The sequence below is a fragment of the Pholis gunnellus genome (assembly GCF_910591455.1).
Source record: "Pholis gunnellus genome assembly, chromosome: 9".
Classification (NCBI taxonomy): Eukaryota; Metazoa; Chordata; class Actinopteri; order Perciformes; family Pholidae; genus Pholis; species Pholis gunnellus.
In genome coordinates this window covers 14135628-14158424 of record NC_136535.1, presented here as the reverse complement: position 1 = coordinate 14158424, position 22797 = coordinate 14135628, and the positions used below count along the sequence as shown (strand labels likewise).

At 42.6% G+C, this 22797-nt stretch overlaps 1 protein-coding gene across 1 annotated transcript in view; it reads left to right on the top strand.

Annotated features, from left to right (window-relative positions):
• Positions 1–326: 326 nt before the first annotated feature.
• ppp1r37 (protein phosphatase 1, regulatory subunit 37) overlaps positions 327–22797 on the top strand; it is a 35958-nt gene continuing 13487 nt past the window's right edge. Inside the window, exons 1-4 of the mRNA XM_079166129.1 lie at positions 327–2058; positions 15235–15332; positions 21944–21989; positions 22105–22205. Coding sequence (XP_079022255.1) covers positions 1317–2058; positions 15235–15332; positions 21944–21989; positions 22105–22205 — 987 coding nt within the window. The 5' untranslated portion in view covers positions 327–1316. The remainder of the gene's footprint in view (positions 2059–15234; positions 15333–21943; positions 21990–22104; positions 22206–22797) is intronic.

Here is a 22797-nt window from a genome sequence, read left to right as displayed (position 1 = left end):
TTGGCAGTAATGCGTTTGCTATTCTTTACCTTTTTACTGTGTTCATGGAGTCCTTGTAAGATCAAACTGAAAAAAAAATTACATTTTTGTTATGTGGCATTTGTCCAACACTATCATCAAACTATGTTTAGGAGTGAAATAAATACAATAAAAGTAAGCAATCCAGTCTTAATTAGTCTCGATTCCTAGTCTAAACCTGTTTTTAGCAACGGTCTACAACACTGCGTCTCTTGAACATGCCCCCGTGGGCAACGACGTGCTGACGTAAGACGTGTGAACAACAAACAGTTGTTGGACTTCAACAAGCTAGCGAATGGTAACGCCAGACCAAACAGGTTCAACGTACTTCTCCCGGATAGAGAAACACTTACAAAACCTGTGCGGTCGGAACGTCCATTATAATCTCATAATAATTAGCGGCATTTGTGCCGGCAGGTGTAGCTTCGCCACGGTTCCCTATAGCGCAAACCGTAGCCACTGAAACATGGTCATTGCGCGGAGTGTGACGCCTGTTTTTTTCCTGGCTGGTCGACGGTTGTGATGCGAGCCGAGCAACACGACGGAGGGTGAGACTCCACGGCCGGAACATATTGTTATTGACCGAGAAGAATGGACTTTGTGTGGGAGAAACAGACGGGCTCACGCAAAGAAGCTGGCATGCGACCGCACACGGGCCTGGAAGAACAACTTTAGCAAGCTAGCTAACATTAGCTCGCTCAAATTCATGCAAATTAATTGGTTTGGTGTCGGAGCAGTAAGCTCTCTCTGTTATGGAGGCTCCCTGAGGGACTTGTTCATTTCTATTGAGTGCCCTGGTCTTCTTAAGTATTGTTGGAGATGTGCTGACGACAGTGAGCATTTCTTCGCTTCCCTCCTGTAGGACGCGGTTGGCAGAGATTATTAAGAGGTGCTTGGCTGCCTGGGTGGTGATAAGTGTAACAAAGTTGCCTGGTTTGGCACACGGATAATTACTGCAACAGTATCCATTTCACATAGTTGTCACATATTTCTTGTATTGAAATTGTGTGTGAAATTGCACTTTAATTAGCTTTTTTTTTTTTAAGGATGCACCAAAGTCACCTGTGATTTTTGGTGATTTAATTCACCCCTTGTACAACAAATTAGTTAAAATATAGGTATAATTTTCTTATTGCACTTGAATATAATTTGGAGAATAAAGGACCAGTATAGGTTCACATTTAAGTATATTGTCGTGAGACAGGCTTATCCATGTCAGTGGGTTACTAGTCACTGTTTAACCTAATATCTAGGCTGTCTGGCACAGTTACTATCTGAGTCTCACTGGAAATGAAAACATGAATTTCGAAGAGCAGTGTCTAGATTTGTGCAATGTCAAGACAAAAAGCAACGTGGGCGATGATCACAACACTACCAACCACACAGAGGGGGTCACCCCCCGGATCTCTGAACTGATGACGGAAAGTAACACAGAAAAACAAAACATTGTTCCCACAGAGGCCTCCGAAACGTACCTGATGCCTCAGCTCACCGACAACCTTCAAGCGGCGGAGGAGGACAACCACCAGGCACAAGACACACTGGAAATTGACGAGGTCAACGGGAATAGAAAGAGCACTGTTCAAGACACCCCTGCGGTAGGGAATCCCACTGACTTGATCTTTTCTAATGATGAGCAGCACAAGGATGATATTGGGGTGGAGAAAATGAAGGAAGATAAGGACACTGATCCCGCAACGTTTGTTGTGGAAGAAGGGGACGATGGTGGGGACATGGACATAGGTGTGGATCTGAGTCTCGATGAGAGCGGAGTGTTGGAGGCTGAATCGAAAAATGACAGATCGTTCACGGACAATACTGTAGACTCTGAGTCCACGGCTCAGGACGTCCCAGCTGAGAGCCCGTCAGACGCCATCCAGACAAGCAGCACAGAAGCCTCAGCCACAGACCGAGCTGGACTGTACCCTTCTGTGGAGGAGGAGGACGATAAACACAAACCAAGTGGCAAACGGGTGACGTTTCCCTCAGATGAGGATATTATCTCTGGAGCAGTGGAACCCAAGGATCCCTGGAGACATGGTAATACTATATGTGTTTGTGTCTGCCCGCCTGTATGTGTGAATTACTTTCTTTTTATTGTACTCGTGCCTGTATGAACATGTCAGTTGAACATAGTTTGCCAGGATTAATTCTCAAGTCTTCAAACAGCATCTTTCTCTCAAGCGCCATGTGACCTGTCCTGGTTTATATTCTATGTATAGTCGGTAAAACTGGGATTGGTGGATGTATGTTGTCACTGATGCATGAGAGGTGTGTCGAGTGCTTTTGTGTTAACTCGTCATCTGTTGCATCGCACTACAGTGCAATTAGTGCTGCACCTTTGCCCCGGAACCTTTTTCAAGCGCAAGTTATTTACTTACTTTAAATAGTTAGGTAAATAACATTATAGCTTTATTTACGCAGCAGCCAAAGTATACTTATATCTGAATAATAGGCCCGGGCCTCTGCTGTGTGCCATACTGTGAGTGAATCCCACCACTCCTTGAGGTGTGCCATTTTCTTCTGTTGGATCCTGTTTGTTCAGTGAGAACATGTCAAAAGGAAGCTCATGCAGGATATGGCACTGCCTTTTTTTCTGTGTGTTGACATAACGAACCCAATCCTACAAAATTGCAAACAAACCATCCATTCCATGTAATATTAAGCTGATATTTAACAGTTTTAAGTTTAAACTTTTAATAATTTAGAAGCACAAATATAACAGATAATAGCTTTGTTTTTTTTCAACTTTTTCTTAGTTTTTTCAGTCTAGTTCCTCTGATGCAGAGTTATACTGCTTTAGTCGTTTCATATTTAACTCTTTTTTTTTGGGGGGGGGATCAACTGGCACGTCATGAACGATGTGACGATGACTCACACGCTCCTTCATCTGGCGTGGAGTCGGGCATCATCTCTTAAACTGAGCTGCAGTCGTAGTGTGACAACTGGTGTTTCGCTGGCAGTGCAGTGACGGCCGTCAACATAGTTGAACGGCTGATTGCAATCAGAAAGGACGCCAAATCTGTTGTTTTTGGACAAGGCTATATACTCCCAACATTACAGTGTATTTGTGACTTGTGCGGTTTTGAGGGTAAGCCAGTGACAGTACTGTTTTTGTTTTTTTCGTGGCGTAAAATGTAGGCCAGGCCAAAGCAAGGGTCAGTGATGCGAGATATCCAGATGGGGGAGGGGGAGTAGAAGGAAGCAAAACTGACTCACGTTCAGCTGAATACGAATTGTTTTATTAACTCTCCTACAATTTATCAGACAGCCAATCAGAAAGCCCCCCCCCACACACACACACACACACACTTGTGCTCACTCCATGGTACTCTTAATTTATATTCTTCCTACTCAAAATAACGTACCTTGTTGCATCCATGAACCTCGCTGCTTGTCTCACAACGCTATTGCTTCTCAAAATGTTCCTGTATCAGTTTACAGCGCACATGCCAGGTAGCCAGTCTGACAGTAAATTGGACATGAAATATTATCAGCCAAACTCCACGGGGAAGGGGGGGGGCACATTACAACCCAGGTAACCAAGATTTCTGGGATCTTATCAAACAAACAGTCCCGTATCGAGATGACCGATGATCTGTGGCTCAGATTATTTATCACAGCACGTTTATCACGTAGTTTATTTAAGTTTCAAAGGTCGAACTGATTGTGCGGTTGATATGAAGGCAGGCAGAAGTTAATCACATAATACAGTGTGTTCTGTAGGTAATGTAGACAGATATGATAATACTGTGCTACATTTATTAGAACTATTTGAAGTTGATTACAGTCCAAGTATTTTACGTTACTGGCTGTTAGCCTTATGCACAATCTGCATTTGTAGTTCATATATGTGTATATATACATTAATATAATCATTATTTGTACTTTTTAATCACCTTACATTTGATTACCTTCATTAGCACATGCTCTATTCTAGTAAAAGCTCTGTGTAGTAGTTCTGGTGGGTAGACCATCACTTCACTGCCGTGTGTTTATTCCTGTGTATCAATCCAGCAAACACCTCTCTAGGTGTAATTAAATGACGTCATGTTCCTGTAGGGGACGGATGCTTTGAAAACTCAACAGACTGCAGTTTATGATAGCAGGATTTTACAACTGTGGAAAGTTACGGCAACAACAATGTTATCGTTAGAAGAACAATGTTCACGTTACTGGGAATTTTCCACTCTTCAATATATTGAGGAAAAAAAAATATATATATATATATATATATATATATATATATATATATATATATATATATATATATATATATATATATACAGTTTTGATGCCTCAGTCAATTTTAATGGGCTACTGTGTCATTTAAAAAGCTGACGGCACATACGAGTTCATCAGTTGGGAAAACAGGTAGTCACTCCCTTAAGATATTTAGATAAACCTATTTAATTTCCGCAGCTGACGAAGCCTGATGATTGCTATACACTTGGAAATTGCGTCTTGCGCCATGTTTTCAAACTTTGCTGAATTACTCGGCTGCTCTACCAGTGAGTAACAGAGTAACCGGTGAACTCCCTGAACCTTTAGGTTCCCCTGCACATCTTTTCCTTTGTCCTGTTTCTGCCATCTTTAGGATCTATTTGAATGTGTGTGTCTGTGTTTCTGAGGCAAAGTCCTGGAAATGTATGTGAACCTCCACTCCAAGGCCCTTCAGGCTTAGTTAGGAGCACTGTGCCACAATAGCGCCATGATCCATCCAGACCCTTTTATCTGCAGATCTAGTGTCAGGTTCTCTGGGTCCCGGTCCTATGTCATCTGTCAGAAACACAACAGTGAAGTCTGAGCTCAGAGCCTGGAGCTCTATCCATGCACACTGTGAGTTACTGTTAAGAGCGGAGGGGAGAATTTGTTAGATGGGTATTGAATGTTTGCAAAGTAACGTATACATCTGGTTTAATAGCTGTCACGAAAGGAGCCTCTGAACTTAAAAGCTGCTGTTCAAAACAAACACCTGAGGTTCAAGAGGGAACAGTGTCGGGGGAACAATAGCAGCCAGATGGGGTGTCATATTTCCACTTATTCCTTGGCACTCATATTTCCAGAATTGATTGTCAGTTTTGTGGCATCATCTAGCATACAGGCTAGAATTTACACTCAATAGACCAGTTTAATTGTGTCGACAGTGGTAATGTCAATGTCCTCTTGTTCTGACTTAGTAATATCTTTCCTAGAACTCGTTTCTTGTCTCTCTCCCTGTCGAGACTTGAGGGACGCCTGCTCCTTCCCTCCAGGCCTGGGCAAACACTACATCATATCCTGAGATTCCTGAACTTCCCAACCTGCTGCGTTCCTTCCCCCTTGCTCCTTTTCGCCTCCCCTTCCTGGCGGGTCAATCCGTCTATGTGCAGCTCGGGATTATATCAGCAAAGCATGCTATTGCAAAAGCACCAGATCATACTAGAAGCTAATCATTTATTTCAGTCCCTGCAAACTGTCTTTAATGCAGAGAAATTGTTCAAATGTAAGGTTGTTTGTTTTACAGAGCATGGTAGAGTACTATAACGTTGTCGTAGTAAACCTTTGTGTACAAATATGTTAAAGTGCAGTGCGGACAGTTCCTTCACATTAATGACGTGAAGATAATGTTTATCCTGGAGGCAGCCACACTCTTAGGCCTACGTGCAGCTCTGTCTCATGTCATCAGACCCAAGGCTCACTTGGCACCAGGTTATTAGAGGCTGTGACCCATGAGATGTTATGTGTTGTGGCTGTGGACCAAGTTACATGGTGATAAGCAAAGCTTTCAGTGTTCACAATGGACAAAGGCTTTGAAAACCTAGAAGTTAGATCATTTTGCACATCAGTACTGGATTTTCTCGGCCAAAGCCAGTGGAGAAAAAGGCGTAATAAACTTTTCTGAAGTCCTCGATGAATAGACCATAAGTGTTAAGAGGGCACCGTTGCATACTATTGGGAACAACATGACCACATTTTCCATAAAAACATTGGAAGAAACAAAGTTCACACTATTACTGAGGCAAAGAATGCACGGGAATAGAAAACCGTCGAGGACAACGAAGCTAAAGACGACTGGTTTAGTTTTTAGAAATGAATGAAATCCGCGTGGGAACATTGCAGAGCTATAGAGATGCACCGATTGATCGGCCACCGGTTGACACCGGCTAATTGTAAGCTGATCGGCCATGACCGAGTTTATGCAACTGTCGTCTAATATATTTCCTCTTGTTTTTACCGTCACAGTTGCTGGCGTCTGTAAAACAAGTGATGATTTCTCATCCTGTAATATCTGAGTAGGACTTTGTGCCCTCGTCGAGCAGGAATGTTTACTCTTATCACTCCTGAAGAGGCAGGAAGTGAAAAATAAGACACACATTCCACAAAATGCACCTTCATTTTCTCTCTTCTGTCTGTCTCTCTGTGTGAGAGGCATGAAGTTAACATTGGCATGTTGTGATTTACTGTACAGCTGTAGTTGCTGTGTATGCAGTATTGTGCAAATACACCTAAAAGCACTATGTTGTCTGAGAGCAATGGTGTGAAATGTTGGGGGGAGGCGGTATTGTAATTTCTTTAGCTTCTGCCTCAGTCTAACCGGAGAGTTAATTATTGATCTGCTCGCAGCTACTTTAATCGACTCCAGAGCTTTTGCATAACTCCACTCCTGCAAAGTGTGGATGTTTCTTGAGCCACATTATTAGAATCACTTTTACTCTGTTCACTTTTAACCCACTGCCCTCGTACAGACCAATGCTGATGCAGGACGATCAATAGTTTCAACCTTTTGGTTGGTCTATTTTAAGCAGAAGGCGGCTCTCTGCTAAAATGCAAACATTTCTCTCTTTGTCTTGCCCCGTTGCTGCCGTCTTTTCATCCTGCCTGGTAGAGGCAGCCCCACCTCTGACCAGCCGGCTGTCATGTGCGAATGACGCTACGGTCACCTCCCACAGCACGGCGGTGTGAAATGGCAGGCGATGGGACTGGAGACCGGCAGAGGGGGACTATTTTGAACACTTTGGCACTTGCATGTTAAGTAGGAGTGGGCAATTTGGTGCTCCATCCACGACATACTCCCTTCTATCTCTGGACGTTTGCCCACAGGCTTGGTTTACATTGTGGTCTTGTGAAATGCCAAAATGATGTTTATGTAACAGGGAAATGAGTAAACTAAACTTTTTTTTGTTTACCTCATTTATGTAAATGATGGTAGGCTTAATAACAGAGAGTCTAACCTCTCTACTGCAATACATTTCAACAGCACCGCAAACAAAATATGAACATTATTATCTTCATGAAGGTATAATTTAAAGCAGGAGTGTTAGTATTAGTCTGCATAAGCTTTAGCTAGGTGCATTGGCCGCTCAGTGATTTACTTTGTTTTCCTAAAATTCAGTTTTCCTCTTCCGAGCTTTAACAGCCAGTCTGTGCTTTCAGATTCCTCCCCGGTGTGGAGAAAGAAAAAAAAAGCATACATTTTTGGGTGTGTACAACACATAGTGTGTACCAAAAGCTAAAACGGAGACATAAATGGATTATCATTTTTTTTTATCCGATAGAGTTGAAGGACTGCGTGATTTGAATTTTCTCCATCCATGTTTATGAAACCTTTTTTTAAACCCTCTAGAAGAGGAAGTGAGCTGATGATGAATGTCAAACTAACAAATAAGCGACTGACTCTCAGATTAAAATGATTTCAGTCAACAGGACACCAAATCACACCCGATGTCGGCCTTGAGCCGAAACGCAGTGGATTACTGGACACCTGGCCTCCATTTGTTGCCGAGTGCTCTGCCTCCAATCATCTGTATTGGAGCACCTTTTTTAACTGCTTGCTGGGAATAATTTCCTCTTAAAGCATGTCACCTGTCAACACTGGTTTCTCTGTCATAACCTTTCATTACAGACATTTAACCTGATAAATAATCACTTTAAGGTCCCTTTCCAGAGGCCTCACACTTTCTATCTTTTCAGTATTTAGCTCTCCCTCCTCTCAGTATGCTAATCCTTCCAGAGGATTGGTTGTCCGTCGTCGTAGAGCAGTATTAGCTGCTACATAACACATTGTTGAAGAATGAACTAGGTCAGTCAACAGGCTGACGACCTTTTCTCACAGTTTTCTCTCTTAGTTTTGTCGTTATGTAACTTAACATCATTCTGTGCCGAGGCCGCTGCTGTCCATGTAGCTCCAGATGAGTGCAGACAGCAGCTCAGGTGTTTATCTGCAGTAGCTCGAGTGAGGCTGGTACAATCTGCACCACATTCCCGGTCACTGCCAAAGTTTTTCTTAAGCTCTCCACATACAGATTGTGCCGTATCGTTCTTAACTATTGAAACCAGAGTGTGCAGACTAGTGTAAACAGAAGAAACGAGACATTATGCAAGTTGTAATTTTTCAACAAGATTCTCTTTGTGCCACGTTTTATGGTCCTCAGTCTGTCTGTCTCTGCAAATAGTGTGGCGTCTTCCTCTGCACACATGCAAACACTCATCTTTGCTTGTTTTCTGCTTGTTGTTGGAGTGAAGGAAGGAAGCACATTACTCGAAGACTGTGTGTTTGCACTTTGTTTTTTGTCAGCTAGACAAAGAATAAGAGTGAGTGGTGAAGGCATAAAGATGTCAAGGCTGAGGAGGATAAACAGACTGACATAAAGAAAATGGGTCAGACGTCACTCAAGCGCCTTCTCAATTGTAGATGCAATGGAGTTTACTGAACGGTTTCACACAAAAATAAATGGGAATACAACAAATCAGCGACAAATTGCAACTTTCTTGCAAAATGATCTTTTAAATTGCCCAACATCTTTCTGGTAGGTGAGGTGCCAGCTCTTTCTCCACTACCGTTTTGAAGATAATAATCACATAAAGGTTTGGCTTCAACAACAAGTGCTCTCAAACAACTTAATAACAAAGTAGTTGGAGTCCACCCCTCACGTGTTTCTTTTAGATGTTTTTCAAAAAGTCTGAAAGCCGTGGAAAAGTCTTTTCAGAGGTTTGGAGACGGGGTGGTGTCCGTGTTGCCCAATTTCTTTGTGACTTTCCAGAACTAGCTGGCAGGTCGTGCTGCTTTATGCCTCATCTGCCCAGGTGTACGTTGATGTAAATAAATAAATAGGCAGAGCTCAAAAGTCCATCACAAACTCCTCACAATCCGACTTCCTCCCCTTGTTTTTGTTTTTAACTAAACCATTACTCACACACACTAGGAAATGCCCCAACTTGTTTAATGCCAGGAAACTGGATTCCAGGGAAAACACATCCAAACTACTTCTGGAGAGATACAATAAAACAAGAAAAACTAATTACGCTCTAGACATAAACCAAAAATGCTGATACATACAAGATATAGCTGTTACTACAGAAATATGTAAATACTTTACGAGTGGCTGCTGTCAGCTGTGATTGCACCAAATTAACTTTCAGGCTGCAAACTTGATGTTATCAATCAATTTATTTGTCACATTAAATCGTACGAGGTACGACTCCAGTGAAATCTAATCCATCAGCTCCTTCAACGAAGATTGCAGTTATATTCTCAGGATCGGGTGTGGAGGGTCATAAAAAATACCAATCTGATTTAATAGTGGATGGGTTGGGGGTGGATAAAATAATATTGAGGAAAACGTGAATTATGATACACTCTCTAAAAAGTGAACGTTGCACATCTACGCGCGAGGAACAGCAGCATATCTTCATTGATTATTTCAGTATCTAAAAGTTAAGTTCTGTTTCCTCTGTCAAGTTTTATGCATTATTCGTCACAAGCACAGGCCGCCTCCTTCTCTTCCACACGAGTCTCTGCTCCGCCACATCACCTGGTTGAACTGTGCTGCCCACCGGCACTCCAGGATACAACCTAGTCTCAGATAAACACGGGACAACACAGCTCTGTTTAATGTGTTCCTTTGCTGCTATTCCCAGGAAAGTGTGCTCCTGCTCCTAACACTATTGTTATTAATCTCTACCTTTTTACATTCATTATTTTATTTCCTGTAGCCTGTTTTTGCTTCTGTATTACGCAGTTAGTAGTTCCTTGGCCTACCTTTTTTAAAGCTAGCCTCTCACACAAAGTGTAAACATGGTGATGGTGACAGTTAAAGGAGCATTCATACAACAACTCGTGTGTCCCAGTAAGACGAGCACAAGCTGAGTCTGGAGCCGGAGCCCACTCGTCCACCGTGGGTCGATCTGTTCTGACCTTTAGTGGGAGGCGGTAGAGGATTTGAGTGCAACAGCGTTATGTTGTGCAGCTACAAAGGAGAGCAGAAGTCTTGTATTTTTAGCTGTATTTAGTAATAGCACATCTTGTTTAATGAGTTGTCATACTCTCATGGCAAAAGACTTGTTTGGCAGCGTTAATTGAAACAAAAATAAATGATACTATGTTACATTGGTTTGATTAGTGGATGGGAGAAATTGGCAGTATTTGATTAGTTGGCATTATTAAAAGTGAATTAAAATGATTAACTTAATTAAATCTATGGCTGACCTGAATGCTTCATTGACGTCCAAATGAGCACCAATCAGTGTTATCTTATTATAGGCTGTGCATTACCCCCAGAAGTATGTCGTTCTGATGCCTGCCTGCCATTGTTAAAGTAACATGACATGTTAAATGAAAAGCTTGACCTCGCCTTGTGCTTTATAGCGTCGGTGTAATTAAGGTGTGGATGTGACATAGCAGGTTTAAGTTGAGTGCTCGCATCCAATGCCTAGCTGTGAAGACGATGGTTGAAAAAGCTTTGACATGCTGTAGGTACAGCTCTGTGCTTGTTGCAGCGTTGCCGGTTGTTCATCTCAAGTCATTCTTTTATGATTTATGGCAGGTATACCTCCCTTGTTGCCTGACATTTTTCCTCGTCCCAAGATACCATTCCAGCTGGCTGTGCAGTGAAGCACAGCCAGCGACATGGCCTTAGTTTGTTATGGAAGTGTTGAAAGATGCACGGTTCATTAAAGACTTTAGGAGTGGTGAGGCTGCTTTCCCACATTTGGTGGATTCATAATGCACCTAAGGGTCTTAACACAACAAACTAAATTATACCAAATGGATTTCCAGCTATCCTGTCATGACGGGAACACTTACATTTGTTTAGATTTCCTTTTTTTTCTACCTTCAACATTATCTAAATCACGATGGGAGGTTTAGAGATGACAATTATTTACAGATCTAGTTTATGTGATATTTATCAACCTAATTGACACGTTTTGCACATAAAAAGCATTTTTAATAATTTCACTTCATGTTAGTTAGTGACCATCTTGAATAACTACAGCCAGATGTTTATCCCGTTTTATTAAAATGTCTGCTCCACTTCAGGCTAAATCTTCATCTGCAAGATAGCGGTGAAAAGCTCGTCATCATTTCTCACCATAATGTCCACAGAGCTTGATTGTTGATCTGAGTCAGCAGAGTCAGTCTGCTGTTGTAGAAGGATCTGCTCTTTTTATTTCTCTCTCCAGCTCAGCGATGGAAGAACCAAGTTCAGTGTGTGTTGTTACACAGTGGACTGTGGCCAACAACAACAACAACAACCAGGGGGAAAGGGGCATGCTGCTTGTTTGGGTTATTTTGCAGATTCACCGGGTCAAAGCAGAGAAGAAGAAGTTCCCTTCGCTCATTTGTCTCTTTCTCCTCCCCTTGCCGTCATAGGGTTGCGAAGGGTCGGGCAGTTTGCAAAAAGTTTCCGAAAAATCTCCGAGGAAAGTTACGCTCTGGAGTTTTCTGCACCATAACAATTTAAACATGTTTTACGTTTTAAGTATCTTTTTGATAGTGAACTTATTTAAGGTGGGAAATACTTGTAAAAAGTAATACCAGGTCTTATGGTATGTTTTGGTTAAATTAATGCCCATTTAATTGATTTGTAACCATGCGCTGCGTCCAGCGGTGCACTCTTGCATCACATGTTTGGATCATTTTCCAGCATCCCCCAAAAAATTGGAATGCAGTAAAATGACAACCCTCAGCATGCACAATCAACATACTGTAGGTGTGCATCGGCGCAGCCAGACTGCTCCTTGTCTATGAAGTTCTCAATGTGTCTACGATAACGGAACAATATTCAGGTTTGCGATGCTTGTAATGAACATTCGGTCTCTCCCTTTCTCTCTTTTTCTTCTTCTTCTTGCGTCCTCAGTGCAGATTATACGAGCGAGGCTGTGAGAGGGCAGTTACTCACAGCTGGTTAATCTGATTTATTGATCCCAGCATTCCCTTGTGTAAAATAGCGCTCACAGCCTGTACATTGTGGCCACCCATGGGTATTGCAACATGCGCACCATAAATATTTATAGCCATTTACATCTCTGCCTTCTGCTTTTTTTCTTCTAAATCCGACTTTACCGCTCTTCTTCCTCCTAACCTGGCTTTCAAAGAGGTTGTTTGGAGCCGTGCTTCCCTCCTCCCTGTCTCCCCCTTGCAATAAAGTGCAATAAAACAAAGACTAAGCCAGCAGAAATTCAGCTGTAGCTCAGCTCTTAATGATCCTGCGGGTTAATGCTCAAATCCTCTGTTTAACGCCAAGCATTTGACTCCCGAGTTGCTTTCTGTTTCTGCTTTTTCTATTTCTCTATTTTAAACTCATAGTTCATTTTTGCTGAGGTGTTCAATCTAAGCTTCCTTAAAACTACTTTCTTTGCTTTTCAGCACAGTAGTGATAGATTAGACCATATACTCTAGGAAAAGTTTGTATTCAGTCTCCAGTTTGGTTCCCACCCCCCTTCTCTTTCTCTAATTAATGAGCTATGTGTGAAAATAGTGTGTAGTAAACAGGGGACCCTTCCCTCAGGAAGTGTTTACACACACACACACACACACACACACTCCACAGCGACTCTGCACAATAACACTTTTTTCCAAGGACACAGTGTTCACTTGAACGCACACACTGTGCTGTACAAATGTACAAGACTGCACTCTCACACATGGGGCAGCAGAGGCATTTAGGTTAAATCCACAGTTCTGTGTCACTCTTTGTAGGGAAAGCACACATTTTTGGATTAATGGAGTGTTACTTCATTTCAATTGATTTTCAAGCATCAGCTTCCAAGAGAACTCTTGCCCGGGTCCAAACCTATGAATCAGCCCACTCCACAGAGTTTGCGTGGACCGATACGTCTGGTATTGTGACATGAAACAGCAGTCTCTCGATTTAAATAGTCAAATAAGCGCAGGGAGAGTAATAATACCAACAATGGAGAATGCAACAGAAGACACTGACGCTGCTATCGAGGCTCGTCTAAATCCATTAGAATTACCAAACAGCACTCATGCTTTGATGTCTCGAAACATTTATTATTTACCTCTGCCGTACTGCTACGGGATGGCGGGTTAAGCGTCTTTGTTGGCGTATCTCGATCCCTCCTCTCCAGCCTTACCAGACTGTTCTAGATGTTCTGGTCGTTGCCTTTACCCACTTAGTCATCATATCAACCAGCTTCAGTGAGTTTTCATGTGTATACTCAAAAGTAAAGTGGTTTCCATTTTGAGTGGCTGTTTGGACTTGTTCTCAAAACAAGTAAAGGATGTGTTGTGGCCGTTCTCATTGTATTCATGTGGCACTGACTAGCCCTTTAATTCAGTCACACACACACACACAAACACACACAGACACACACACACACACACACACACACACACACACACACACACACACACTCTATTACCTCAGACTCACTGCAGTATCGTCTCTTGTGGTATTTTCAGCGGTGGTCTGACGTCGGTACGTTTCATTGAGACGGCGAATAACGCAGTTGGTCAGACATGGAGGTTTTTGAAATGGCCTCTTTGTCCCACGAGCAGGTTATTCATTCTGACCTGTGCTTGAACAAACACATAGACGCACATATTCAACCATCCAAATCTACATGCTGAAATACAACGGTTTTATTATTTAGTACATTGTAGTAATGCTGGTTAGTCAACTCTATTCTGGCCTCTCGTTATACAGACGATGAACGTGAGTTAGACTGATGAGGGTCACTGTGGAAGACAAAGGGCAGAGGAGGTGGAGGCGACTGAAAAGTGAAGCAGAAAGATTGTCACCTTGGCAAGAGAAATCAAAATGCTGACTGCAGCACAAAGTCTAATTCACACACACACACACTAGCCCAATGTATACAGTCCTGTTACAGTCGAAGCATAGGAACAGTTCCTGTCTGTATACACAGTCTAAAATAAGTCATCCTGTTTGCGTTAATCTAATTATATGTCCTGATCTTTCTTACTTCCTGCATACATGCACTATTCTTTCCTTATTTTTTCCTTTTGATTCTGTCATTATTTTTCGTCTTTCTTTTACTGAGTGACCTCACTTCATCTCTCAGCAGAGTCTCTCAGCCAGAACAGTGGGTTTGAATGTTGCCTGGTCATCTGACTGGAGTTAGCCCCAGCAACAATCTGGGAAGGCATCAGCGGCTGACCCCCACACACACACACACACACACACACACACACACAAAGAACAATACCTCCTTTTTGTTGACTTGAGTAGGAGAACCCTTACAATTTATGATCCTCTTCGTCAAGAGAGTACTCCGTAAGACAGCCGGACAAACGGGTCACATTTTAAAAAAGCTGATTTTCCAAGTGGGTTTCAGTAGACTTCATTATGTTGATAATATGTCATGGAGCGGCATCACTGGCTGATCTGCAGGATTGGCCTTATGGCAGATCCAGCTGAAGCCCAATCTATTTCAGATGCTTTGTTTGTTGCACTGTTGGCACCTCAGCTTCACAAGCAGGTTACCTGCAAGTGAAGTGCAGAGCATAGAAAATACATAAGCGTCAGTTAAGCTAATATGTAAACTATTTCAGGGTCATATTGCAACTGTGGTGCGTTTAAAGTTTTGCTAGAGATAAAGAAAAGCTGTTTAAATCCTGTCCCAACCTTCCTGACGACTTATATAGGATATTATGGGAAACCATCGAAAGAAAGCTTTCATACACGTAAGCTGTCACACATAGTTAAATTGGATTGCTAGCTTTAATGTATGTTAGTAAGCGCTGTGCAGCTTTATTATGCAGAAACAGAAATAAATACAAATAGAATAAACAAAGATCATCAACCGATATCAGACAATATTAAAAGTTACGGGGCAAAAAGTGCACGATCATCTGGACGTTATTTTGTTCATTCAGTTCAATTCTTTTGTGTGCGTGAGATGAATTTGTTTATTCAAACAAACTAAGCGGTTAAAGCGATCCTAACCTGCTTAATTTTCTGTGTTTTGCAGCTCAGAATGTGACGGTGGAGGAGATCCTCTCTTCCTACAAACAAGCCTGTCAGAAGCTCAACTGTAAACCCATCCCCAAAGTGCTCAAACAGATACAGGTGAGGTTCAACACGGACAGTCACACACACACGCTAAAACACAAACTGAACCTTATAACCTTCATTTTAGTTTTAGCTAATAAACTGGCACGAAGTGTGGTCTCTAGTATTTATTTATTCATAGTTTCGATTGTATTGTAACTCAGTTTGTCTGCTGTTGGGAGAGGAACATTTCACCCAGTGAGGAAGTGCTGAAATGCTGCATAATAATGTCAGAGAGAAGGTCGTGAATGAGAAGAGCTTGAAATAAAATTATGTTATTTGCCACCTCTAGTTGAACGTCATAATCTTTTCTTAAATCCTTCGGCAGAGTGGAAAGTCATCACAACCCCGGCCCGCTGAGCTCCTGCTTTTTTTCCCTTTTTCACTCAGTTTGATTTGATTTCCCCTCTACTGCGGTCCTTGTCACTTCAAAAAGCTCAAAAGCAGAACTCAAACGTTTGTGTTAACCTCGCTGGTCCCCAGCAGACCACTAGTGCACAAGGACAGGATCCCTCACCAGCCTCCCACCCAAACAGACTTTTCCAGACAAAAATTCCAGTTCCAGCTCCTCAAATGTTGATATTTGGGGGGTTTTCTTATATCGTAGGTTGTCTAGGTTTTTAACTGGTGGTCAGAAAAACAAGCAATTTGAAGTCACTTTAACTTAAAAAAATGTATTTGGACATGTTATTGATTAAACAATTAATCAAGGAAATAATCATTATAGTATTTTTAAGAACCGGTCTGAATAGTCAACTGAGTGATTTGATAAAGAATGTTTTATCAACACTAAACCTCACTATCTAACCTGCCATGCTCTTAGCCTTTAGAAACATTTGAAGCAACACCTCTGTCCTTAGTGTTTCCAAACAAAGAAGTTCCTGACTGTGTGTCGGTGTACATTTACAGAAAACTAGACCCGGCCCAGTCCCATGGTAGTTACCAGTGGTGAGTTCCCCGATCTTCAAAACACGAAAGCCAACACGTATCATCTGTTGACTGAGCTACACAGTAGTGTGCTGCTCACATCGAGCGTGTTGACTGAGGCTAAAGTCTGTTGTGACAAAATTGCTGCCTCCTGATTCAAGAGTCAACCGAGGCCGTAACAAGAGTGTGGAAGATCAGAACCGCTGAGGTACAAATAACTACGTATACCACAAGGCTATACAACATGTATTATAATAGAAACTTGTCCAGTTGAGGCAGCGCTGCTGGACAAGCTGGCTGGAAGCAGTTAGGACGTCCCTGCAGGTCCACCCAAAAGTTGTATATAATTATGAAGGTTCCTGTTCGTGAGATTGAACAAAATTTAGTTCCAAGAATTACATCCCAAACCATTTCTTCTGGTGATGAAAACACTTCAAACGTCTGTTAATGTGGTTTGAGGGCACGGCATGATGCACAATGGCTCTGGACAAGTGCTGCTATAGTATCCAGTAGAGGTGGGACTTCTTCCTTTTTCAGCAAGGGTGGTTGTTCCTCCCTGCAGGCAGACGAGTGTTTCGTGTCGTCTTCTTTTTTTTTTTTGTGCCTTCTCTTGTGGTTTAGCCAGCACAGTCATGCGTCTCATAACCCCTCTGCATAAGCACTTCTTCAAATCCAGTGGGGGAAACCTCGGGGCTGTTTGTTTTGATTTAGGCTATTTCTGCCGACCCCGTGCCGTGTACGTGTGTGAATTGGTGCATGTGCTGGATCTGTATTGCTATTGTTACCATGTTGAAATGTTTCTTACGTGGGGTTTTATTCCACTGAGTGTGAGACGTGTTCTTTGTCACAGAGGGCAAAATGGAGAAGGAATACAAATGAATGGGCAGAGAAGACAAAAGACATTTATTTAACCTCCTTCTCAAGCAGACCGTCCACTTATCACCCAGTTTTAATGATGCTGGTAACCTGATGCTAGGATGGTACATATAGTAGATTTATCACAGTAAATAGACCTTTTTGCAGAGCTTTCGTGACGCAATAGGTGCACGAATCTTGTTTCTTTGTGGCCACATCGAGCAGCATTTGTCCTGCTGCCTTTAGACAATAAGAGGAGAGTTACAGATGTAGCTACAGTTCTACAAATCCTGGATGACCACCAGATGCAGTGCGTTTGTGGTGAATATTTTCTCATGCTCGTGCAGGTCGATTCTTTATATCAACAAAGTCACGTATGACCTGGGAAACGTTCCTACTGTCGTATCTGGAGAATGTGCTCGGTGACAAAAATGAGGCTGCGGCACATATATAAGGGCACACCTCTCAGGGTAGCCCATGACGTGGACACACTTCTGGTAGGTGGTCCGCTCAAGCACCCGTAGAGCAGCTGATCCTAGCAGCTCTCCCGGTTCCACTGGGACAGAATGGAGGGTCCTCCTACATGTTTCTAACAAGGGTGTCTGAACCAGAGTGGACATCCGGCGCCTAACTTTCCTTTACATCAGAGCAAACGGCTGCAATCCATCCCTGAGGCTGGTGAAGGAGGCTTCGATAGTAGCCTGCTGCAGAAAAGCTGAGAGGGCGGGCATGAGGTGAGAGAGAGAGTTGTTGATACGACCCATGCACGCCATGGTATAATAAACCTTAGAAAGCAGGTCATCTGTGACCAGACATCGAGGTCAAGGGCACCTGGCATCCGGCCTAAGAGCCTCTTCAGGACAAACTATGAGGGAAGTAATGGTAGGCTTAATAGCTGGCATATAGTGAAAGCCCTCCCTGTTCCAGCACCGGAATGGAAGGTCAGGATAAGTGACTTCATCAGGGCTGGCTCGGCAGTTAGCAGATCCACCTTAGAAGACAGCTTGTCAGACTTGGCCTTCTTGGAGTGAGTGAGGAGAGTCAAACATAATGGCGATACTGGATAAACTCCGCCACACTAGTTGCTGAGGATGTAAAGTCAGTCTGAGCGAGAGCACTCTGCTAACCAGGAAAACAGTCTATGCCGTGAGAGGCTAGAGAGGACACTCTCTCCACTGGAACCATAGTTGTCAGATATAGAGACTCGACCTGCTTGTGTGCGAGACAGAAGATATTCAGTGTTAAAGTACAAAGCTATGTCCATGGCAGTCAGTAAGGAATAAAGAGAACTGACATTTAATTGACAGCTTTTAGCATAGGCTGACAATATTCCTGGAGTTACAATTACTGATACTTTCATTAAGATGATGCATAATAATATAAAAATAATAAGGCAATATGTTTAATGTGAACGTATCAAAAGAAGACGGGTCTCTTACAGGCGGCAACCTTCGAGTGAAGCCGATGCGAAAGTGTCTTAACATGCTGTCTCTCTACTGGCCAGCAGGGGGCGACTCCTCCAGTTGCAAAAAGAAGTCTGATTGTATTGAAGTCTATGAGAAAATGACTACTTCTCACTTGATTTATTACCTCAGTAAACATGAGTTTATGATCTCAGTCTTTAGTTTCAAGTCTTCTTTAATACAGCATGATGTTCCTTTAGTAAATGATGGTCCATTTGGAGTAGAATAGGCCATAAAGCGGAGTATGCTTTAGGGCGGGCTTACTGTGATTGACAGGTCGCTACCAGAGACGTCATTCTTTCACCTTCCAAATATGGTCACTTCCGTTCACCGGTTGAAAATATACAAGATGGCGACGGCCAAATCGCAGAACTCGGGGCTTCATAACGGCAGTCCACAAACCAAAGTTGTGATGTCACACTGACTTCGTCCACTTCTTATATACAGTCTATGGTCTCTTAACATGAGAGCCTCTGTCTAATATAGACCTGGACTTTTATTTTAGTAAATAAATGCCCGAGCCATTTCAGGGAATTTTATGTTTATCTGATATCTCTGCTATTTCAATACTCGGTGTATGCAAACAAACTGTATACATGTTCCTGTCTCTGCTTGGATTTGTTTCCAGTCACCAAACTGATTCCTCTCTAGTAAGACAAAGGAGTTGTCAGTATTAGCGTTGGCAGCAGGGACACATTAGCACTTTCTCCTGTTTGTTCTGTTGCACTGCAGCACACACTCATAAAACCCTGAGCTGGGCCTCTTCACTGAAGCGTTGCACATTTGTACCTGCAGGTGTGTTTCCATTTGTGAGTGATGATGCTTGTGATTCAAGAGACTCTGCAAAGAAATCCCCACACGCTTGGTCAGCTGAGAGAAAGAAGTTGGGTTAACATCTCAGCTACTTGTGGAAATGCACACCACTGTGCTAAGCGGCTGTTGTGAGCTTCATTTAGTCCTACAGTCTGGGTATATTTCCACTGGGACTTAACAGTGGGTCGTCCTTTAGCCACTGATCCCTGACTCTCCACATGTGGAAGTGTCCCGACCAAGACTTTACAGCAGCGCACTGCTCCTAAATACTGAGGGTGGGTTACCTGTACCTGGATGTATATGACAACGTTTTTCGGGATGGTCATCACATAGGTGGCCCACCTTCTCCCCTCCATCATATTCTGCATGTCTGGCTTCTCTCCGTCCCTCCCTGCCACTGTCGTGTTTTGGTCCACTACCGCCCCCTCTCATTTCTGCTTAGTCATCCTTGCAGTAACCAGCCACACAAACAAGCCAGTCAGACCAAATGGCTGACCAGTGAGAGGGAGGTTTGCATGAGGAGATCCACCTTTTTTTACATTTTTTATTTTTTTTTTCCTCTTTCACTCTAAATGCTTTCTTTATGAAGTCCCAACTGCACTGTACACGTTGCAGCTCGCCAGGGGCCCTGCAGGTTATGTACATTTCTGGCAAGTTGTTTGTGCGTCTGTGTTTTTATAAAGGTCACTATTTAGAAGCTGTGTGTTGAATGCTTGCACTGCAGTAACTCCCAACAGAGTCTCACGACCAGGACAACTTGTGAGCTGTGGGCCACATTTCTGCTGCAGCAAAGTAGTTTCCCTATTATGAGAATATGAAGAAACTTGCTCTCTTGGTTCAGTATATCTGGCACAAGGTAGTTTTATTCTGCTGGGAGTTTACCACAAATCAATGTAAAATGAAGGATTCAATATTTTGGTGCGTACATCACATCAGTACTGTAAGACTTAACGACACCCACACGCAGCACACACACACCTACTTCTATTATTATTACAGACATATTCTAATTAGGGATGCAATTTAAAGGTCATGAAGGCTGCATCCCAATTCAGTTGCTGGACCCTTTGAAGTCTTCTATACCAAATGTGTGAACAGACTGATAAAGCATTTCAAAGGCAGACTGCAAAATATGCAGCGTGTTCAATGTGTTACATGTAAAGCAGAGGTTCAACATTTTTGGAAATAAGATTATTTGTTTTCTGACTGAGAGTTAGAGGAGAGGTTCAAAGCCACGCTCATGTCCGTACAGAAAATATTAAGCATGCGCTGGCAACCTTAGCTTAGCACAAAGACATAAAGCACTTCGGCTTTTGACTAATGCGATATAACATGTTAAAAACGCACTGGGTCAGATAAAACACACTAATCAAAACTGGGAAAAATAGATACACAGGAATCAAGAAGAGAATCAGTAGCTCAGTGTTGTCCACCCACAACACACACACACACACACACACACAGATCCACCAACACTCGTGCAGAGGCACATTGTGCGTCATGCACTATTTTGGGTTCGAGCTGCTCTGTCAGGGAGGTATTTACACTGATAAAGTCATTCTCGCTGACAGGTGCCCCATATATGCGTCAGTGAAGATTGTCTTGCTGTGAAATTGCTCAAAACATGCGTCTAGTTGCGTTTACACAGTAAACACCATCTGGTTAATGAAGAACATCCAGAATTTTTAATTAAACCATATTTCATCAATCGTACTGTTGAAAATGTCCAATGCTGCCTAAGATGAATGATTCAGTTGGTTTCATGATTACTACACTCTGTTATTTACTGTCTTGGTGTTTCTTGCCGATTGCGTTACGACAAAAACAGCTTTCAGATGCGCCATTTGTCTTATTACGTCATCGTGTTATTGAGACCCGTTGAGTCATGCAGGAGGCCGTGGACCCTCTGGACAGCTAAATGATCATCAGTATGTTCAGACACGCCGATAAGTGATGGCACGAGGGCAGAGGTTACTGAGTTCATGCTGAATGGGCTACGAGAGAGAGAGAGAGAGAGAGGGATTTACTGCTACATAGTTTTGAGGGCAGCACTCTGCATGTTTGTGTGGGTTGTTGGATGTTTTACCAGAACAAGAGGTTAAATATCTTCATACCTTTTTTGATGTGTGATTCTGTTGTTTCAGACTACATCACTGGATAAATCAAGTGGAACACACAGAGACAGACAGCTGTTCATGTTTAGGTTTAAAGTATTAGGTGGAACATGAAATGGTCGAGGCACGTTTAGGCCACGTATCTATCAACAGATGTTTTTTAAACTTTCACTCTAAGTACTCATGTAGCTTCTAATTGACTCAGAGTTGCCATCATTGGCACTCGCTCAGTATTCACATTCAGTACCAGAACTCAAAGGCACAATGATGCGCATATAGTAAGAGTTGAGCAAACGTGTCCTGCAAATGCTTTTCTTTGCGACAAGGTTTATCTTAGTTTACATAAGATCTGTGTTATTATCTCCAGTACCAGTGTGTTGCATTGCCTCCTGTGTGATAGTCCATGGAGTAATTCACAAACTCAACTCTTACTGACACGGCTTCTGTTTGTCTCTAGGAACTGAAAGACCTGACTCTGCGAAACGAATGCTTAGATCTGAAAGGTAAGCACCAACACATCAGCATACCGTAAATCCAACTAGTGGGAATCAACACATACCATTCCCTTTTCATATTGGGAGATTCATTTTTACTAATTCTATCGATATATGTCTTTAGGTGAGAAACTGGACAACAAAGCATGTGAGTCTCTGGAAGAGATTTTGAAGAGGGTCCAGTTTAAAGTGATAGACCTGGAGCAAACCAACCTGGATGAAGATGTAAGAAGATTTTAAAATCTGCCTCTACCTCATTCCCATCCTTCATTTCCAGTAGCTAGCATACTTCCATCTTACTTCCATAATTCATGCTTGTCACTCTTTTCTCTTTCACTGTTGCTTTCTGTCCTCAGTCACAGTCTCATCCTCTTTTTCACTCTCACTGTACTGACAGGATGTGGAGTGTTTGCCATGGAGGGTTTTCTGATTACTCCAGATGTCCACTTGTGTAAACACTGTTGAGGGACGTTTGGGCTGCAGACACGCACAGATAGAGACAGTGTGGAGCAGAGGCACACAGCCTGGACCACTTCCTTTCACACAGAGCTCCAAAGATACCGTATAACAGTCAGACCCACGCTCTGCTGTTAGCCAGATTCACATAAGATGAGCTTCTTTAGGGTTCGGAAGGGTCACTTTAATGACATTCTTGTATTCCCGCTGGCAAAGCCATGTCAGTACTTTCACACTTTAACCACAGAGCACACTGGCAGATGGTGTGATAGTTGTAGTCCTGTCTTTAGAGACACGCGTGGACTTAAGGATCATTTGGGCAGCTGTCTCATTACCCCCCAGACTGTCGGTTAAGTGTGCA